This window comes from Vanessa atalanta, chromosome 4 (genome assembly GCF_905147765.1).
Source record: "Vanessa atalanta chromosome 4, ilVanAtal1.2, whole genome shotgun sequence".
In the NCBI taxonomy this organism is placed as follows: domain Eukaryota; kingdom Metazoa; phylum Arthropoda; class Insecta; order Lepidoptera; family Nymphalidae; genus Vanessa; species Vanessa atalanta.
This window is the reverse complement of record NC_061874.1, coordinates 13,174,594-13,197,221: the sequence shown is the minus strand read 5'-3', so window position 1 is coordinate 13,197,221 and position 22,628 is coordinate 13,174,594. Positions and strand designations below refer to the sequence as shown.

The 22,628-nt window shown below is 31.4% G+C and overlaps 2 protein-coding genes across 2 annotated transcripts; one reads left to right on the top strand and one right to left on the bottom strand.

Moving 5' to 3' along the window:
* Positions 1 to 1,521: 1,521 nt before the first annotated feature.
* Positions 1,522 to 13,020, top strand: LOC125077874 (hepatocyte nuclear factor 3-beta-like). Its single transcript, XM_047689980.1, has 4 exons — positions 1,522 to 1,808; positions 9,202 to 9,430; positions 9,927 to 10,002; positions 12,912 to 13,020. The coding sequence occupies exons 1-4, from the start codon at positions 1,525 to 1,527 to the stop codon at positions 12,971 to 12,973; spliced, it is 651 nt and encodes a 216-aa protein (XP_047545936.1). The 5' UTR covers positions 1,522 to 1,524; the 3' UTR covers positions 12,974 to 13,020.
* A 5,115-nt stretch (positions 13,021 to 18,135) lies between these two features.
* LOC125078000 (organic cation transporter protein-like) lies at positions 18,136 to 20,024 on the bottom strand. The gene is made up of 3 exons (XM_047690135.1): positions 19,660 to 20,024; positions 19,081 to 19,488; positions 18,136 to 18,847 (listed from the first exon to the last, which is right to left on the bottom strand). Exons 1-3 carry the CDS (start codon positions 20,022 to 20,024, stop codon positions 18,136 to 18,138), a joined length of 1,485 nt encoding a protein of 494 aa, XP_047546091.1.
* Positions 20,025 to 22,628: the final 2,604 nt, after the last annotated feature.

Here is a 22,628-nt window from a genome sequence, read left to right as displayed (position 1 = left end):
AGACAGAACTATTGTCTATGTCTTTTGTCTTAATAGTTATGTAAATTAACAAAAAATCCAAATTCAAAAACGGATCAAATATTAACTCGGTTGTTTTACCAAGGAAACCGGGTAAAAATTCAGCAGTTACTCTTTTTCTCAAATGAAATAAGTCAAATATTTTATTTTAATTATTTATTTTGTTTGGCGTAATAAATAAGCTTTATTTATTAATATTTTTTAAAATATAACTTTATCATTTTTATTAATGGCATATTGAAAATATTTGTATTTATAACTCAACTCAACAATTACCTTGAATGACGACTTTTTCGCTTAGTTTCATATAAAACATTGACTCATCAATGATACGAACAGAATAGCATCAGACCCATCTGAGCCAGCAACATCATATATGAGTTAGATTTAAATGCTATGGATAGAGATTTACTTGCTGGTAGGGCTTTGTGAAAGCCCGTCTGGGTAAGTACCACCCACTCATCAGATATTCTACCGCCAAATAACAGTACTCTGTCTTGTTGTGTTCTGGCGTGAAGAAGGGTGAGTGAGCCAGTGTAATCACACGCACAAGGGACATAACATCTTAGTTCCCAAGGTTGGTGCGCAATAGGTGACGTAAGGAATGGTTAATATTTCTTACAGCGCTTTTGTCTATGAGCGGTGGGGACAACTTACCATGAGGTTCATCATTAAAAAAAAAAGAGTTAACACTTTCATATCACAGAACTGAACGGTAATTGGTCTCACTTAATTCAATATAAAAATCCATTAGGTACTCCATTTGCCTGCTTACTAAAAATAAAATTAAAATAATATTTTATGTACAATACGGGCTCTTACAATTTCATGATACAAACATAAAATAAAATAGTTAATAAAATAATCCACTCGAATACAAAAAGCGGTTCATTAACAATGGTGTCAAAGGGTCATTGCTGAATAGTCACAACTTTCCTTGGCCGAGGTTTTAGCGAATACTGTTAAATTCAATTACTTTTCCAATTTGCAGCACGGATGCGGATCTCGCGGATTTTTCACCGATAAATATAGTCAGATTGCTGTTTTATGCAGAACGCGCGAATAATAAAACACATTTGACTATTGAATGTTGGAAATCAAATATGACCTGATTTTAGGACGGATTAAATTACAAATAAAAGTTGAAATTAAATTTGGAAATCTTTTTTTCACATGTAGTTTTTTTATTTCAACTGACTTTATTATTTTATTATCTAAAAAGCATAATTAACGAAAAGGTAAGTATTAAAATAGCGATATTTTTTATTTATATTATACATAAATCAGATAACCAGATTTTGAATTTATTGGGTACAAAATACAATATAAAAATAAACAAATTCATTTCAACAACAAAAATATTACAACCTCCTTTGAGCGTATGAACTTTTTATTAAAACAGCGTAGAGGTGGTATATTTTAATATCTGTGGCGGAGATAGCGGTGCCAGGTACGTCAGCGTGTTCCAAATGCGAACCCCAGTCGAGTCGGCTCAGTCTGTCAGTCATGGCAAGCAAAACGGTTAGCGATAAAGCGAAATGGCGTAGAAGGAAAGGTTCTAAAACCGTTTACGAAGACAACGACTGCGCGAGCCTAGCCTGGCTCCTCAATTTTAGACTGGACGAGTTCGTCAACGTGAAAGTTCCTGATGATGAGCAGGAAGAGCCAAAAGTCGCAGCTGATAGTCCGCCGGCTGCGAAGAAACCGCCGTATACTTATCCAGAATTAATCGAAAGAGCCTTAAGAGAAAATGGCGAATTGACGGTATCTGCAATATACCAATGGATCTCGTGAGTCTGTTTTGAAATTAAAATTATTTTCTTAAAACATTTCATGCGCTTGTTCAGCTTTCTGCAATGCAGTAAACGTAAACTAGACAGTCCGTACTCTCTGAGGTAGCAACGAGTTATATCTGGTTTCATGTTGTTTAAAGTATACAACGGAATAATATTAAAATCGTTTTCTAGCTTATAAACAATTTTGCTATTTTATTAGATTTATTATATTTGATTTTAATTATATTTATGTCAATGTAAGATAACTAAGCAGCCTACTAGAACAATTTTTGAAAAGGAATTTTTTAATCAAATATTATTATATATTTATAATTGTTTTTTTATTGTTAGTTGAAATTGTACTTAATAACGTATTACTTTACAGCTCCAATTTCGTTGTCTTGTTCTATATTAATAGTAATTAGAACATAACATGATAATATTCTGATAAGTCTTAATATAATTTAAACAAACTGAAAATGTGAGAATGTAAGACCACGGTGCCATGAAAATAAAGTTGTATAGATACATATATTTATTCTCAAATCGTATGATTAGTTTTATTATAACATGTATAAAGTAGTAATAGTAAATCTAAGGGGCACAGTCGCGAGGGACTTGCGAATACGTTCGGAGCCCGAGGTCGTGTTGTATGTCGTAGTGGTGATGAATGATTCTTGTTTGAAACAAACGAATCTTTATGTCGTTTACGATAATAGAAAAAACCGTGTCGTTACCATCTTGAATCGTTCATAAGAATGTCACTTCAACATTTTTTAAAAGGGTCATGATTTTTTTTCTTTATTTAAATTAGAAACAACTAAACACTTGATGTTAAATATTGACTTGAAATATTGAACATTCTACACATCGTCATTTCTCCGCCGACCAATGAAGCTAAGATGTTATATCTCTTGTGTCCTGAGCTTATAATTATAGGCTCAGTCGCCTTTCAATCAAAAATAGAGTTTATTATACAGCGTTTGAGTAAAAACAGTGTTATTGGTATAAAGTCTACGTATCATAATTACGTTAATAAAGAACCTGGACTCATTGATTGACTACTGACTTGTATCTAAAAAAATAGTTAGTTTCAAAGCGTGTACACGCAGTATACTAGATCTTCCGTACACGATTTCATATTGGCTCTGACTGTGTGGGAATGATTTATTATATCTCGTTTTCATACGTTGCATTGCGTTCACGTTGACACATTTAACACGCCCCGGGGAAATGTACCGACAGAATAACTTATTGGGATAAAAATTAGCCAACTGCATATATATTTTAAGCGTTATACATTTAACGGTTGTCTGTATCCTCTAGAGCTTGTATAAGGGTTTTTTTTTTGGGAAGGAAAGAAATTGAGCGTGCTTTATGTGTGAATAATTTATTAGATCTTCGAAGATGCTCTCTCTTATAGACGGTTTTAAGGTATGAGGTTTTATATATTGTTTTCTCATTCGTGAAAAAATCACTTAAATGGTTTTATTTTAGAGATAAGGAGACGCAATTTTTCTATGTTTAATATATGTTGTTTATTTCAGTTTGTAAATATTTAATAACACACGGTTGAAAAGACTCGAAAATTCGAAACCTTTTTAATACAGTATATTTGCAAAGGGAGGGATTTAAATAAAATAAAACTTATACATGTTTTTTAGAGCTAAAAAGGTAACCTTTTTAGTAATTCTAAAGCGAGAACTAAGAATAAAAAATCTTGAAGTTGCTTTCAAAGACATTTTCAACGATAGTTGATAAAGCTTTACAAAAAATATAAATTAGATAAGTTGACTTATAAGTTAATTTTATATAAAACTTTTTTTGCCTTTCATACTATTTTCAAGGAATTATTAATTTTATTATTTTTCCCTCCAGTTGAGCTTTTGTTGGGTGTGGGGACAACAAAAGTCCAAGGGATCATCATCGTAGGCTATAAAAGGCTACTTTATAAATTAATGATATATTAATTGTGTGATGTTTATTCATTTAATAAATACATTTTTGATTGTTATATTCAAGTTGGTCGCGATAATGTTGGTATTTATAAAATTAGTTCTGGAATTTAGATAATTAATAATGATTTCAGATAATTTATAAATTATTAATTTTATTTTTATAAGCATTAAGCTTATAAAAATAACATTAATAAAATTTTTAATTTGAATTTTCCCGAACATTCTATTTAACATGTGTATAGGTATGTTATGAATTGACGGTAGGACTTTGGGCACGTCCGTTTTGTTAAGAACCGCACACACATATTTTAACACCAAGCAGAAACACCACCAAACAAACAGTGAGCCAGGTTAACTCCATGATCAAGGGACATAATAACTTTGTTCCCTAGGTTGTTGAGCCAATGCCCCGAGTTATACGTTGTAAGGAATGGTTAAAACTTCTATCAGTGAAAATAATATTTTATATATAAATTTGTGATATCAATTCATTTACGAAACAAGTTAAATACGAATGAAGTATTTTCTAGATTTTTTATTTAAGCGTGACTGATTTCTTCTCCTTTATGGTAAAATAGTAACTACCCAGAATACAATAAGACTTAACTTATCCATAAAGAATATACAATCAGGAATTAAAGGAGAATGTTTAATAAATACAATTTGATTAATAAAATGTGAAACACAACAAAGCTATGAACATCCAGCAGTTCAAAGTCAAAGTTAATCGATTAAATGTATTAAGGCTTTTAAAAACTCGTATGAATAATACCGAGTCATTTCTCACATCAAATTATGTTTACACAAAGCGCAGTAATTGTATTATACAGTGTAGGATGTTTGTTTACACGCCTTTATTCCTTTTATATTTAAAATTATATACAATGATTTCTTTGTAATCATTTGTTTAACGTATAGGTATAGTTTTTGGACTATAATTGACTTATACTTAGTTCACTTACTTGGTACACGTCATTATATATTGTACCGCGAAACAGCAAACGTAAGCAATAGTAGACGCAGTAGTAGTCGCAGGTATTAAGTGAGTTTACATAACATAAGCAGCCCGTAAATGTCCCACTGCTGGGATAAAGGCCTCCTCTCCCTTTGAGGAGAAGGTTTGGAGCATATTCCACCACGCTGCTCCAATGCGGGTTGGCGGAATACACATGTGGCTGAATTTCGTTGAAATTAGACACATGCAGGTTTCCTCACGATGTTTTCCTTCACCACCGAGCACGAGATGAATTATAAACACAAATTAAGCACATGAAATTTCAGTGGTCACTGCCTGGGTTTGAACCCGAAATCATCGGTTAAGATGCACGCGTTCTAACCACTGGGCCATCTCGGCTGAAGTGAGTTTATCATAATATATTGAAAAATATCTAAAGGATTTACGCCAGATGATCAGAAAGATTTGCTATGTTTTAAAGAAAAATAGAGGCGGAGGTTATTTTGAATAAATGCAATGCGCCTATGTCTGTGGGCAGTGGTGACTACTTAGCATCAGGCCGCCCATTTTTTTTATTCGCCAAGTCACGTTATCCACGTTTAAAAAGTTTAGTTTAATTTAATTATCAAAAAGTATTGTTTCATCAAAATTAATAGCATAGTATTTCGAAACGTCTTGAACATTGTCTTGTATACGTTGTAATTTGATGTGGTTGTTTTAAATATTTCAATAACTGTGTAAAAATTACGTGACAATATCTATTTGCATTTAATTTGTGTGCATATTTTTGACAAAGTATGGTGCCTTATATATTAACATATGATTTTGACTTTAATTTTCACAGTAAACTGAAACCCATCTATTTAAGTACGTGCTTACAATTTGTTACAAAATGTAATATAGTTAAAATATTATATCACATCTATGTATAATTCGAATAAGCATTACATATTTTAAAATGGTATTTTTGAAGTATTTTTGTCGAAAACTGAATTCCCCACTGCCAAAGGTGCGCAAATTTCCAAATGATAAAAAAAAACTGCCTGTAAATGTTAAGCCAAAATTTCTACTACGCTTCAATGCAAATTTCATCTTATACAGGTTTCATCATGACGTTTTCTTCACCGCCAAGCACAAGACGAATTATAAGCACAAATTAAGCACATAAAATGGAGCTTACCCGGGTTCGAACCCGCAACTTTCGGTTAAGATACAAAATTTTAAAAATACTTAAATTAAATTAACCTATCATTGTAAGTCGGCTTTTGACATTTCGCGAATGAGTTACTTTTGAGAGTTGGCCTTATTTTAATTGTTATTTAATTTTTTTAAATAATGCATTATTCGTATCTAATTCCCTCTTTAGGTTAAAAATGCATTTTCTAAGTGGTATTATTTCCCATTTCATTTCTTTTAATGTTTATAGTTTTTATTCTTGATTGTAAAAAATATCAACTTTCATTCTAATAGCTGAGAGGATACCGTTGTCTTTCCATTTAAAGTAATTGCCTATTAACTGTAGGAAAGGATTTTGCGATTCCCAATGAAAAGTATAGTCTTTGAAGTTATTTGTTGCTACTGTTCTCGATTCTGTTGTTTTTATTGCAGCATTATTGTTTTTCACTCGACTTGTACTTTAATTTCTAGTCTATGTGCTTAAATACTTAAAATATATACATCAATATATATCATTATATAGATTTCTAATTAATTTGAATTTGTATTTTTTTGGGCTTCGTACCTCTAAAAGAAAAGAGGAGCCCATATAAGATCACCTCGTTGTCCGTTTTTCCGTCAAAGCTCTCAGGAACACGCTGCGACATCAAGTTGAAATTAGTACCAAATATTGTGATCTGCGGAGCCCGAGTATATCTGTGAAAATATCCAATCCCTAAGTACGTAATCACAAAATATATAAGTATATGTCGCATTTCGAATACATTATTAAAGGGAATCAAAACTATTAGTGTATTTCCTGTTGATGTATTGTCATGAAATTTGGCAAGAAATAATATATTGTAGCAAAAGTATAGGAAAAAAAACCGAAAACCGCAAAATTGTTTCATCAGCATATTATGTCCGTCTATCTGTCTGGTACCCTGAGTGTGAGCCTGTATCGTAACTGAGCGCTTTTTTTTAATGTGTAATACAAGAACTTATGCCTTAGATGTTACTAGCGGACCATTATTGATAGGTTTTATTTTCGTCCTATTCAAATATCATTTTTACTTGGTAAAACTTTACGCAAGCCCGTCTGGGGTTAGGTAACACCTCATCACATAGTTCTGCACCTAAACAGCAATACTACGGTTTGTTCTGGCTTGTAGGCGGCGTAAGCCAGTGCGTAAAGGGACAAACGCCTACTGTCTTAGTGGCCAAGGTTGGTGGCACACAATGGCGGTGTAACGTATGGAGTATATTTCTTGCGGCGTCAGTGCCTGTGTTGGTCCCCCTAACTATTTGATCACTTTCATTTGTATATTTTTTATAATTAATTATGCTAAAATTTACTTTTATTTAAAACTTTAATTTAAAATTTAATGTCAGTGGTTTTTTTATTCTAATTTTATATTTAATAAATATTAATTATTATTTCTTATGAGTAACATTTTCTGTTATAAATTAAATATACATATCAATATTATCAAAAATGGACTAGTGTAACATTTTATTTAAATCTAAACCATATGAAAAGTTACGTTCATTGAAGATTAGAAATATTTGTGCACATCTCAAACGAGCCATAAACCTGTCCCATCGTTTCCCATGAAGGCTCCCCTTCAAAGTTAACCGTAATAACGCGATTACAAGCCCCTCATAACAATTACAATTGTAATCAGAGCGATAATAGAAATAAGCTTATCGTCTCGCCATCGTTACAGGATTTAGTTGCTTATCGATGTGTAACGTGAAATGTTTAATATAGATATGTTGAACAGTCGAGTGTTAAAATTGATTATCACCGGCTGACTACTATTGAACCGATGCCACACTTGTCTCAGTAAATCTGCTGTTAGTAATATTCAATATTGGTTGTTGTGCTCTATCATTTTTTTATTTATAATATAAATTTCTTAAGCGTAATTTCTATATCGTTTATGTGTTGGAATGCGTTTATGTCAGCAAGCAACTTAATTTTTTTTTAAGTATAAAAAAAATAAATTTAAAGGTAGATTGTTTGTGTGTTTGAATGCGTTTATCTCAGCAATCAACTGATACTTAATTTTGTAATGGTTTATTGTTTATTCAATAGTTAATTACTACTAAATGTATTTACTATAAGTCACTAAATTAAGCGTAATTTCAGTAATCGTTTTCGTAGTGAGTCTTCCTTTGATAATATATTCTTATTTGTAATGTAGTACAATAATATAAATAATGTAACCTTTTGTAATTTATTTATATAATAAGTAATATTACATTAAATAATTATACTAAGGACTAGAAAATATTCTTAAAAGAATCAGAAATCGATGTAATGTACGTAAATGTATGTTTCATATTACATTAAAAATATCATAAGATTAAAAAAAAATTTAGATACTGAAAGAAATAAATCGCTAAAAACATATGTCAAAAATATAATACCTTTCGTTTTTGAAGTCGATCCAAAGAATGAAAAATATATATAACTTTATGAAGTATTTATTCATAAACCTAAATCTAAAATGATTAAAAATTAAATAGAATAAGTCAAGACAGGTGCATAACACTCCAGCGTGACGCCGGATGTAATGTTAATAAAGTTTCACGGTGATCAAGGTATGATCGACCCTTCCCCGTTTGATCGGGCATCGCCGACCCGACCATCGTTTCGGTCGACTGCCGTGCCAGTCGGCGACAGCTCGGTGATAGCTTGACATACAAACACGGAAACTGTTTGATGATATGGGGTGACGTGATTTTAGAATTATGGGATCAAATATGTTGTTAATAAACAGCGATAGTTTGTTTGTTTTAATTTTCCAGATTGAAATACAGTTTTAACGTAGCCTTGAATAATAAACACTATTTTACATCTGTTATTATAATAAAAAAAAAAAAACTTTTTATTTTGAGTTAAGTAATTTAAATAGTGTTATAGCTTTGGGATTTCAACACTAGCTTAATTAATAATTACTGAAAAAGAGTGTCTGGACAGATCTTTTTATATTTAATATTGTATTGTAAAATCACGATTGAAAGTGATATTGTAAGAGCCTACTTATGTGAAATTTATTTTGATTTCATTTCGATAAATAATACTGGCTTCGATTTAACCTTACTACGTAGCTGAAGTCGATGTCTCACAGATTTTATATCATTTTTCACCGCAACATTATTAATTATGATTAGTATGATATTTTGTTGTCGAATTTCCGAAAAGGGAATTCATATACATTTAAATTTTCAATAAATTACTGCATCCCGTCATACTATTCCTTTATAATATGTAAGATTATTGTTTATAGCGTGAATTAAAGCTAAGAATAATTAATTAATTCATACGTTTCAGTGATCGCTTCCCTTACTACAAAGCGAATGATGAACGCTGGAAAAACTCTGTTCGGCACAATCTGTCAATCAATCCTCATTTTCGGAAAGGAGCACGGGCTTCTCAAGGCGCTGGCCACCTTTGGTCGCTGGCGGCTAACGCTATCGACTTGTTACCATTGAGAAATCAGTTTGTAGAGACTGAGAAGACTGAGGAAGTCCAGGAGGCACAAATTATTGAGTGCCCAAAAGTGAGTTTAAAATTTAATCATTTTTATTTGAAATTATCATTTATTACAGTTTTTTTGTGAACTTTTTTATATAATCACGAAATACATTACATTTTGATCTTTTATAATTATTAAATATTCATTTCAATCATATCCAGTTTAGTAGGCTCATTTACCTACAAAATAAATAAAAAATTATGATGTCTTAAGTTGATAAAAACTATATATATTATATAAATGTATATATAATAAATCCTACTAGTCTCGCAAAACCTCTACTAATAATATTTACTCTGTGGTCCAATTAGGATTTTGGAACTGGGTCAATTTGGAAACTTAGTTTGCTTTCGAAATTGTATACGATGTTGCTTCCAAGTTTTTGATAAAAAATAAATGAATTCTTTATTCAAGGCTCCGATTGAATTATTTCAGTTATTTAATGTGATGAAATTAAATCTTATCTGCAGAGACATCTACCCTAAACGGTAATTGTATAATATTATCTTTTATTTTCCAGGTCATAGTTTTAGATGAAGCTGCAATAGCTGCCGCTAGTATCATTCCAGATCAAGATTTATTCACAGGTAACACAAGTAAGTATATTAAATGTGCTAATGTGATTGAAAATGGAATTATCCTGGTTTTTTTTGGTAGTACAAATAGGCACTGGAAATAAATGATGAGCTTACTTGAACTTAATCAGGTGCCACCTATCTGTAACTTATTAATTAAAATCACTGATGTTTGGCAAATAATTGAAGAATGAGCGGTATTCATGCCAAGACCCTACGATCAATAAATATCTGGACATTAATTTTTGTTAGCTATGCAATACATGTGATAAATCTGATCTACCCTTAAATTTACCTGAGGGGTGGAGTGAATTCCTATCATTTTTGGGCCAAGTATGGAATGTCAAATATAATTACTTCAGATTTTCACTGTTAATACTGTATAACGGTTGGTATTTTATTCCCACTTTTCTAATGTTTTAGAATAATTTGCTTAACAGCGAACATATAATTTTTCGATCGTATCCATATCATAAACCAAGTATATATGTTATTTTACCAAACTCTATTTAAGAGTCTTTACCCAAAGAGAAGGTGAAAATCAGACTTGATTTAAGATACCTATTAAGAGTTGAATGGGCGAAAAGCAACCTTGTAATATGAAAAGTTTGAGTGAAATGTATTATTACAAAAGAATTTCCGTCTTAGGTCTCGCTTGTTGGCAATATTTATATATTTCTTACAATTATTGTCTAGTCAGAGAGAAAGTGGTACATAAACATATCTTACTAGTAGCACGTGGTACAACTTATTCGTTAAATATTTTATCGCTTAACATTTCAATATAAAACATTAGATATCATCAGGTAGCGTAGTGAGTGTGTATAGAATTTCTTGTGTTTCTTGCTTTGCCAGTATCTATGGGCAAAAGTACTACTTACTATGATATAGTAGTAGTGACGTAACAGCGTGTAAATGTCCCACTGCTGGGCTACGGTCTCCTCTCCCTTTGATAAGAAGGTTTTGGAGCTTATTCCACGCTGCTTCAATGCGGGTAGATGGATGCACATGTCGCAAAATATTATTATAGTACTCTTTTAATAATTTGTCTAACTCTCGTTGACCTTAGTTTTGTTTTTTTTTTTCTGGTCACGTATCTACCCATGATCGATTATATATATTTTTAACAGCGACCTTCTTTTAGTATTTTATGAAATCTGTCATGCTAAACTTAAAGCTTGCAAACGATTTCAATGTTGGTGTACTCATATTGATAAAAAGAATAGATTCGCGATGCTGGTGGTTTTGAATGGTTGTCTTTTAAGTGAAAACAAATCACCTATCACTATTCAAGATAATGTTGATAGCAAAATCAATATATCAACGCCAAAGTCAATTAATTGTTTTAAAATCGAGGGTCTCGTAATATAGTTGAACCAAAACGCTTGGAATTACCAAAATGAAAGATATGAAAGCTAAATATGACAGAACAAATCTAATTTGGAATTTCCCGACGAACATAACGGGTCGTTAGAATTTGTTGCGCAGTTACAATGCGTTGTAACAGAATGTATTGATGCTTGTATATTCATGATACTTACCTACCTATTGACAATTCTGACTGTAATCGGTCTAATTGGTTGGGAATTAGCTAAAGTCTTATGGCTTTTGCAATGCCTACGTTCAGGTGACGTTTTATTAATTATACATGAAATAATGTGTTTTTTGGATGATACAATGATGTCTGTTTTATTCGAAAATGTGTTACTGTAGTGTTCTTCTTTTTCTTTTTCAACCAGTTACAGAGGATGGAGGAAGGCACCACGTTAGTTCGTTAACATCATATAACATCATCGGCAGTGGTAAGATCAGTTGTGAAATCATCTACCCCTATCAAAAATATTTCTTATACTAATACACTTATAAACTTTTCCAACTATGTGGAGAAATGGTCACATTATTTATATTAAATCCAAATCCTACTCCTCCCGTTCAATGTCATCCTATTTATAATTGTTTTTGATTAGGTAGCTCAGTATATAGTCAATCATTGTCTTCTGAATCCATTGCAGTCTGGGTTTCTTCCCAGACAAAGCAATGTTATTACACTTGTTAAAGTTTCAGACGTTATTTCATCTGATTTTAATAATCGCCAATTTACAGGTTTTTTATTAGTAGGACTTTATTACTGAAATACGAGGGCATGTCCAATTGTCCTTGGAATGGAATTGTGTCTCGCTAATCGGAAACTCTTTAAAATTATATACAAATATCACATAAATCGATTCGAGAGGAACTCATAGTCAATAGAGTAAATGGACATGTCGTTTTAAAGAGAACCCCAAAAAATATTTTAGGAGGTTTTTGGAAAATTCCAGACCAGCTAAATGTAAATAGTTGGTAATTATATTGAAAGGGAAAAATAGATTAAATTTTAAATTTACAGATTATATCGGAAACACGGTTACATTCCAAGTGACAGCATGTCGACTTCATATGAATACTGAAAATCTTTTTCTCTTCTCTTGTTATCCTATTTAATCCTTATTCACCTAGCTACCTTAGAAAATGTTTAACTACCTCGCCTCCAGCTGATTCTTTTCACCGTGTCAAACGTGAACGTCCATCGCGCATCCTATTCTTACTTCTATGGATTTATTTTCCTACTTCTTTATATCCAATGCATCAAGATTATAATGCATTGGACTCAAATCGAAAAAAGATTATCTTTCATTTTCCTAACAATATATATTATATTGTATATATCTTGCTATTTATTTATATGTACATAGTATCTGTGTATTCAATTTTCTTCTTGGATGTTGTAATTTACCTATATTTTATATGACATTTGTTCCTTCTTAAGTGAAGAAAGATATGTAATCTGTAAAGCTAAACATCTTTTTTATAATTTTTAATTCAATTTATTTCTGTATATAATATAATCTAAAAATAAATATTGGTAATAATTTTAATTCCATTTGTTATAGTGTTCCTAAATCCAGTGTCAACGGAGCAGGTGGTTCGTGAGTGTGGTCTCATCACCATGTGATTAAGTATGGGACAACTTAGTGTAATTATAAAGCATTTAGAAATAAAATTAGCGAAATTATATTAAAATTATAAGCCTTATTTTCCCTTGTTTATTTATTTAGTGATCAACTAGAAGTGGCTTCGTATCTTAAACGCCAAATTAATGGCCAAATATGTCTTGTGTGTGATAATTATAACAGATTTTAGTTGTCGCGACGCGCACGAGCCTAATTTAAGTACATTCGATATAAATAAAGGGGGTATCCATATCGATGCACATGTGAAATAATAAATATTTCATATGTATCATGTATTCTGATCGTGTAGGAATCACGCACCAATTTCTTGGAAAGCGTTCTTATGAAAATACCAAAGCTTTTCTATTAACTAACATTGACGAAAAAACGCTTTACGCTTTGTCATTGGTAATAAAGTATTGTTGGTATCTATAATGATTGGTCATCTTTAAATATAAGGAAAAAATCGTTGCAATAAAAACAAAACTCTCACTTTGGGTCGGCGTATAGTCGGATATCATAAAAATGTAATTAGTATTGATTCTTATGAAAACTTTATAAGCATGTTGTGTTATTATTGGTTCTCAAAATTGGTTTGATTTGAGTCGATATTATGATGCACTAAGATGGTAATATCCTCGAGATAGGTTACAAGCTTACGAAAATAATATGTATAAATACAAACTATGTGTATACGTGTAAACAATAATAGTACTACAATTTTTTTTTCAAAGATCTACATAAAAACTGGCATTGAAATTAGTGTCAAGATTTTTTTTTTAATTTACTATCCAAACCTTACCCTACTAAACTGTCCTATGATAGGATATAATTATCTTTAAAATAAATGTAACTGTTGGTATGTACATATAATTCATGCTTTAATTTGTTCGTTTTCCCTAAGCCATGATCGAATTTGTCGTTTAGTTTCGAATTCGTTTCTTACGGATTGGCTGTGGTCGGTAATCATTCACTAAAACAGGTAAGTAGCTGTTTAAACACATTGATTAAGTTAACCTTCAGTTAATCCTTATTTACTTTAAACAAGCTATCGATCTATAGAAAAGATAGTCTTGAAGATACTAAGTCTATATAGATTACATTATTAGTTTTATGGTTGATTTGTTTTTCTTTGTAGTATTATGATTTAATTCAACTATGAAACATGTATTTTCGGATATACTTAGACTTTAAGTGTTATTAGTATTTTTTTTTTATTATTTTTTATTCCATGGAGACAAATGTTTATATAAAGAACCCATAACCTTGAAATATCTCATCGGGAACAAACAAATAAGCACTTACAAAGATCGGTATGTATACAAAAGTTTGTTCCGAGCAGCAATCGAACACTCAACGAATGAAGAGTACACGACCACTGTTCAAATCAATTAGTCGTAATTCAAAGCAACTTTAGAAGGCTAACGAACAAAATAAACTTGCTCCTCGAGTAGAGCTATTCTCAAATCGAAACTCACCGCAAAGTACGGTCGTGAAACGGCACAAGATGACATGCGACATTGACTTAAGAATTATAACATTAAACGAACCACGCATCAGAATAGTGCATCACTGTCTCATATGAAGTGAGCTGGTACATACTAGCTATGGTTGTATACAATGTATATTTATTGATGGACTTAACTTTTTATTTGATGGATTGTATTGTCAAAAAATAGTCGCTTCCTTTTGTTGTAAATTTTATTATTGAATGAAATGCATCGCTAGTGAAAATATTTTTATCTCATGCAACTTATAAGTATCCAATTCTTGTTATTTATTTTAAAATAGAAATTCTCTAGAGTTAGTTTGTTTAAAGGGTTTGTACTGTAGTGATCTCACGGTAACTAAATAAGTCAAATGTATTTGATAATAAATATATTTAAAAACGGAATATTCGTATTTTATTTTTATGTAAAGAGTGAAAAACTCATTGTTTTACACACTCGTAAGACAACTTTCTTTTTCTAAAACACAGAACAGAATTAAAGAAATTTAAAAAATTATGTTAAAAAGGTACTCTTGATGTAACCGACTACACAATTCGTTTCTATATTTAAAATACGCTCCTCCGCAATAATGAACTAAATAAAAATGTCTACCTAATGCGGAGTCTGAACCTAAAAAACCTGGGATCTGCGGCCTCATAAGCTATAGCGGTTAGACTGAAGATGCTGTCAAGCTTAACGATTCTGCCCACCCATTGATGTTCGTCGCGGGTTTTTTCTTTTGTTAGAAAATACGAATATGAGTTATGAATACAGGTTAATGACATTTTATCACATAAATAGTATGCCTACATATATTATTTTTATTAAGATAAATCCTGGAACTAAAACATATTACATATTTATTTATAATTATTACATAGGAGCCCAAGAGTTTAAATGCTCGTGATAGCAGTTCGATTAAAATTTTATAGAACCGCATTTCTCGCTAAATCGTTGTTGCATTTGAATCTAAGCACTAAATACTAAAATTACCTATTCTCTCAGGTGACCTAGATTAGTCTCCACTCTGACGCGTCGAGGCGTTCGTTCCCACAATAGTAATACGTCAGTGCGACCGCTTACTGTCTTGTGGTTACATGGAATTGTATAGCACTATACACATGTGTCGGCTTCTCGGGGATCCTCTGATATATCTCACGTCCTCTGTGAAAGGTCGGAAGTTGACGTTTCGGTTATGTTGCTTAATCAACGATAATTTCCTTAATGTTTGGACTATATTGTTCAGTCGTTTTATTAATCTATATTGTTTTTCATTGAATCAATATCTTATGAATTGAATATATAAGTATAGCAGTAAGAAAATTAAAACCAACATCAGTATTTTAACGGTTCAGTTAATTAACCGTACACTTAAAATGTTCAATATTCCTCTCACGTTTTCTGATGTTTAAATAAGTAAGGTCCTACAGACAATTACAACTCAGATACATAATCCTGAATAGCGCCTGGAATACTAAATCCCTGATGTCGAAACAGCCTTCAATTTCATCGGGAACAATTTAAGACTTATTTCGTAAATTTTGATTTTAGTTTAAAGAAAAATCAAGTAATCTTGTTAACAATGCAGATATCATGATGAATAATTATTTTATTTATTTTAATATAAGTAAGTCAATATGTGTTTTATTTGTGTTTATTATATTAACGAGAAAATTATAAAATTAATTGTAAAAGTATAATGTAGATAAATTATACGAGTCGAGATGGCCCAGTGGTTAGAACGCGTGCATCTTAACCGATGATTTCGGGTTCAAACCCAGGCAGGCACCACTGAATTTTCATGTCCTTAATTTGTATTTATAATTCATCTCATGCTCGGCGGTGAAGGAAAACATCGTGAGGAAACCTGCATGTGTCTAATTTCAATGAAATTCTGCCACATGTGTATTCCGCCAACCCGCATTGGAGCAGCGTGGTGGATTATGCTCTAAACCTTCTCCTCATAGGGAGAGGAGGCCTTTAGCCCAGCAGTGGGAAAATTTACAGGCTGCTAATGCTAAAAATAATGTAGATTGTTTGATACATTATTTAGGACTTTATAATATTGCTAAGATTAAAAGTTCTACCATCCAAATGAGAAGAGATATATCTCGACCTCCTGAAATGAACCTCATCCTAACTTTTAAATTAAGGTCATTCCGTGAATCCCTAAAGAATTACAACAAAATTTAAGCGAGGAAGATTTTCAAATACCCATGTCTCGACTTGCATCAGTAACGCTGGGTGTGGTTGTAGCTCCATCTATTATCACAAGTTTGGGTGAAGTACACTAAATTTACCTCTCAACCCTTGGGGTCGAGACCGCCCACAGACGAGGATTATGGAGGATTCGCTCCAACCTTGTTTATAATGGCCTTGGAAATTGATTTAGATGCTCTGAAGACTTAATTTTAAGAACTTTAGTCTGAGATCCTTTGTACTCTCGCTAGATTAGTCGCGTATATTATTTTGTAGAGGATTTCGAGTAACCTTTCTCATTTATCGTTTAAGTAGGTGAGACGCGCTTTGTTTGTGGTTACGCTTGGATTATAATGAACTAAACAAACTCATAATTAAACAGTAAGCTGTTTAAGTTTATTACGTGGGTGAAACGATTTCATAGTACCAGGATTTTAGTAGTTACGAGGAAATGATTCGCTCTTAGTCTTAGACGGTGATATTAAGCAGAAAAGGTATTCAGTATTCAATGGTAATAAATAATATATTTACGAATCGATAAAGTTATCACGATTATCGATTTTGTTAAAATAGGTTAAAATAACACAAAATACTTTATATATTTATTCAATCGTTTTGGAATCGACATTTGAAATCGATATCGTATCGGACAGTGTGAAAATGCCGTACGACAACCTATAAAAGGTACGTAAAAAAAAACAAAATCAATAATTTATTGTAATTTAACAACCCAATAACGAGGTTTTATGTCCATTACACGACTTAAATTTTGAACAAAGCATTTTCTTATTTGCCACTTATTGCTCCAACTTTCCCGAACCAAAGCCGGTATTGTGGTAATAAAAACTTTTTTCATTACAAGAGCTTATTGAAAATAACAATGTCACAGGAGAGCATATTTTGTGGCATTTCTCTTAAGTCGAGCCATTCGAGAAAAATGTTCGTATTTTATTCTTCTCTGATAATGTAGAGCAGGCGAACTTATACCAATACTGATACTGGGAACTATAAATATTTTTATAGACAATTAATAATTCTATACGTTTTCTATACCTACATCTAAAACATTTTATATCTATTCTACGATTCGTAATAAATACATTTCCTAACTTAGTGTATGACTAGCATAAAAGTGAGGTTTTATTTGAAATCTTTTATGTAATAAAATCTATTTTATTAGGAAGTAGTTTGTACTAATAAAATACCTTCTTTAGTATTCATAAGCGAATATATGATAATGAAATGTTTGGAAACAATGGTATATCTAATATTAGCTTGTTGAATGGGGCATACATTGAATACTTCTTATGTATGTAATATTGTATATTTTTATGCCATAAGTGTCATATCGTTGTTTGTTTCCCTAAAAATAAAATTAAATAAAAAAATCTCAAATTTAATTTTTAATACATTTTGGCTCAATTTTCATCAACTTATAAAACAATTATTTATAAATTTCTTTATTAAATTTCCAATCAAGTTATCGCAATGTTGAGCTCAAGACTTGTTCCTCTGCGAGTCAATAATTTGGAATCATCCAAAGACGAGGGAAGTTCAGTGTCTTTAGTTTCAGGAAGTAAATAACAAAAAATTATCCCAATCAAACCAAGTACTCCGAAGACAGCACCCGACGCATTTTCCGGTAAAGAGTTTATAAGAGGTGCAGTAATTTGACCAACTCTTGACAATACTGATAAAAAACCTAGCACTGAATTTCTAACTGACGTAGGAAACAGTTCAACTGTAAAAAGGAAGGCGATTATGAATGACATGAAAAAGAAACAATTACAAATACAACTGATGACAACCCGAATCCAACTTAAATGAATCGGAACACATATACTGAGAAGCATGAAAGTACCAGAAAGAATAATAGTTATCATCAAAAATGTTCTCCTGTTTAAAAGCTTAAGTAGAAATACTGCAGCTATCGTGCCTGGTACCAATAAGGCACCAGATATTGCAACATTGATGTGAATGTCTCCACTCATTTTTCCAATATATTGAGACACACCATAATAACCCATACCGCATAGAAAATATATTACTGACATATAAAACACGTTCATCGTTATTTTTTTGTGTTTGAATATCTGCCAAAACTTAATCTGTTTCCGCGTTTTCGTCGAGTGCTGTGCGTGATATTCTTCTATTTGTTCTCTGATATTGTCACTAGATATTCCATTGCTAAAAAAATATTGCAAGTAACAAAAATTTAAGATTAAACACTATGTAAAAACAGTATTTTTGTGGCAAATATGGTCTGTTTGAATGTGGATAACTCAAATATTGATAAATCTATTATTGATTTTTATTAATACCGAAAAAAAATTAGGTTTAATAAAATAAACTGTTTGTTCAATAGCATTCATACTACTAGAAAAATATTTGATGTTATTTTAACAAATTGAAATACTTACAAAATTGCAATTTTTTTCATAACTTTAACAGCTTCATCAATACGACCGCTATCCATCAGCCATTTCGGTGATTCCATCGTTAACCATCTCAAGGTTACGTAGAAGAAAACAGGAATCGATAGTGCCAGTTGAAAATCATCGCAGTGACGCAACAAATATGATATTCCAGGTAAAGTCATGTGACTGATGTTTATTGGTAAGTGAAAGAGTGCGGTAACTATTTCTCTATGCTTCAATCCGCTATATTCGATACACAGTACATAAGCCGTAATCATAGCGCCGCCTGTACCGATACCCTCAATATTTCGCATGAATATGTAAGCAGTAGCCGTAGGCATAGCGCTTACTAAGCAACCAGATACAGCTAAGATAAGACAACTCATTGTAAACATGGAAAGTCGACCATATCTGCAACGAATAAAATTAAAGAAAATCATCGAAACACATTAATATATGTTAATCCAAAATATATGGAAAAAATCTATTTATCTTTAAAGTGTTGCATAAAATTAACGAATAGGTAGACATAATTCAAATATTGCTTTTAGCAGCTATTTTGTACGTAATAATGTAACTAACTTATCTGACAAGAATCCAAAGACCAGAGCGCCGACTAACAATCCAACATACATCATGCTTTGCGAAAAGCTAATTAGCCAAATGCTTTCGCAATATAATCCAAATTTAGTTTGCATTGTTTCAGCAAACACGCTTCTGTCCCATAGCGGGTCGTCGCATGGACATGAATTCTTTGATGAATTCCTTCCAATGCTATTGCATATATAGTCCATAGGCGGTGACAGGAAGATCAAATTCAATACATGCCAGAAGATTGGTATTTTACTTGAAAATATTAATAAGAATAGGTAGTAATGATATCTCGACACGTCATTAAATTGTTTTTCAATTGGATTATGAAGTACTATATTTCTATTTTTTGCCATTTAAACAAATGTGTATTAAAGAGTGTCAGGCAAAATCGAGCTGGTTTCGTTAAATATGACAAGCTATACACTACAGAGAAGTATAATTCGCGGTTTTAATAATAACTTTTCCTGTAAATGCGTTCATTTTCAGAGAACTACAACCAAATTTGATCGTGGAACCTTTCCTTGTAGAAATAAACCTTTATTTATGATATTTTAACGTAACAATTCTACTATCATAATTTAATACGTTTTTCCTGATATTGTTAAAACAAAAAACAACGACGAGTTCATACAAAAGCCTCTTAAATAATCTAAAGTTTGGTGCACTCCGTACAACAAAACTTTTATTTTCAAACTTTGTACCTCTTGTTGTTAGATATATTTTGATATAATGAACATTAATTAATTTATCATTCGGTTATAATCTTATTTTCTGGCTATATAGACTTGTCCAAAAAGATCTTTAAGCTTCAACACGCCTTTATCATCGAGGGTTTCTTTAGTAAGAAACGGCCTTTATATAAATATAATAAGATCTTAAGAATGTTTAAAAGGTGTACCAACTTTTTAATTTAAATTTTTACAATGAAGAGTTTAATTCAATTTTTAAGTTTATACTTTTGGCATATATTTCCAAAAGGATGAAACGTAGATCCATATTTTCATTCGATGATCTGGTTCCATCAACTAACTGATTAAACATGTCTAATAAACTATAACAAAACAAGCTAACTAGTATCTTCGTAGATGGAGTAGCGATTACATAAAAGGGGGCTTAAAGGAGGCGGAGCAGCTATACATGCTTACAAAAATTTATGTTTATTTGTAACCATACCTAATTCATTAAACTAAGTTAAAACTATGTGAATTCCACCACTAACATACTAATAATTCAAGGTTCATGTTGAATAATTAAAAAATATTTATATATTTAATGTCTTGTTATTATAGGTAATGTATTATTATTAAAAAAAGACAAAAGAAATCTCACAGCCGTATCGAGTAATGTCTTCACAAATTATTCCATAAATAGAAATAGAAGTAAACGTAATCTTGCTTTATAAACTAATTAATCAACTCTTTGAATTCAGTTTTAAATAATCATCATAACAAACTTTATGCATAAAACATCTAAAAACGAAAAAGAAAGATGTATTGTCAACATACATTCGCTACAATTACTCTTTATATGTAAGTGTATTTTCAAAAACGAATCAATATCTTTGAAAACTTAACTGTAAATCATTCAAGAATTATACGGAAAACTAATGCTCGCATAAAACAAGTAATGACACCTTAAATAAATATTACTTAAAAAATGTCTCCGACTATTTGAGGGTCATAAAAATATTTTAAGTCGTTTCACGTTATTGCCTTATAGATATATTCATTAAGAGCTTGATTTTCCGAATATTATCGAAGCAGTTTATAATAAAATGTGTAGAATCAAAGTAGAATTGCAAATTTTTACTTAGAACCAAATAAATAACTTTGAAAAATCTTTGTAATCAGTAGGATACATAAAAAAAAATTAATGAAAATATTTTACTTAAAGCTAATCGGAAGTTAAAATTGAGAAAAGGCTGAAGCGATGTTGATAACGAAAAACTTGATTTTGCTATATCTCTCTAAATATAAAACTGCTTGACACTTCGAAATCCGTTATCAAATTACTAAATCACACACAAAAACACTTTTTATCAGAACAGAATTGTTATTTTATCGATGGATTCGAGAAACTAAATTTTTTGATATTACGGGAACATATGGACATTATGGACTATGTTACGACTATGACTATGGACTATGTTATATTAGTGTGTACAGTGTGCGAGTCTTTAGGAGAGTGAAGCCAATATATCACTAACGGTGACATTTCACTCGTGTTTTGGGTTATTAATATAATGTTCAGTATTATGTCAGATTAGCAGTACACTTCATGTTATGTTTGTATATTACTAGCGTGCTAGCCTGAATCAGTTAGTAGTAATAAATGGAAAATGTAGATGTAAGGTCTCCTTACTTCTTCAGACAAGGACACAACTGTAATGAAACACAGTCATGATAATAAAAAAAAATGAAATCATACAAAGGTATATTATTGTTAAGTAATTACTTAGCGTATTTGTAGATTAAGGCTTTAAATTTTAGATTGTGTTGGACTAAGATTATTAAAAAAATGGCAGCTGGAGTGCGCAGAACAATACGGTTAAGCAACAAAAGCGAATTCAACAACAAAATCAACTTCAGAACAATGCGATTTTAAGGCATTTTCTCTCTCGCATAACCACTCTGTGGAACCAGCTTTCGCCGACGATGTTACCGAACTGATATGACCTGGAAACCTTCAAGAAAAGAGCCTTCTTATACCTCAAAGGCTGGCAACACACTTGCAAACCTGGAGCAGTGGTGTTAGATTAAAAAATAATAAATTAGATTTACATTTTTATTATATATAAAACTACTTTTTGACCGTATTCTATATGTTCATGCATCGTCCACAACATGTGTTGAAACTTTGCGCAGTTGTGTTTGGCATTTACGTAAAAGTTTCAGTCGTGACACTATCAACGTAATATAATTGGTGCGATGGAATTATGGGAACATTTTTACAAAAAC

Bases quoted from the DNA above. Each gene is read 5' to 3' on its own strand.
- LOC125077874 (XM_047689980.1), top strand. From the start codon at position 1,525: ATGGCAAGCAAAACGGTTAGCGATAAAGCGAAATGGCGTAGAAGGAAA. The intron at 1,809-9,201 runs GTGAGTCTGTTT...CATACGTTTCAG, and splicing joins GCAATATACCAATGGATCTC to TGATCGCTTCCCTTACTACA. The intron at 10,003-12,911 runs GTAAGTATATTA...CATTTGTTATAG, and splicing joins TTTATTCACAGGTAACACAA to TGTTCCTAAATCCAGTGTCA.
- LOC125078000 (XM_047690135.1), bottom strand. From the start codon at position 20,024: ATGGCAAAAAATAGAAATATAGTACTTCATAATCCAATTGAAAAACAA. The intron at 19,489-19,659 runs GTTAGTTACATT...TATTCGTTGCAG, and splicing joins TTTGGATTCTTGTCAGATAA to ATATGGTCGACTTTCCATGT. The intron at 18,848-19,080 runs GTAAGTATTTCA...ATATTTTTTTAG, and splicing joins ATGAAAAAAATTGCAATTTT to CAATGGAATATCTAGTGACA.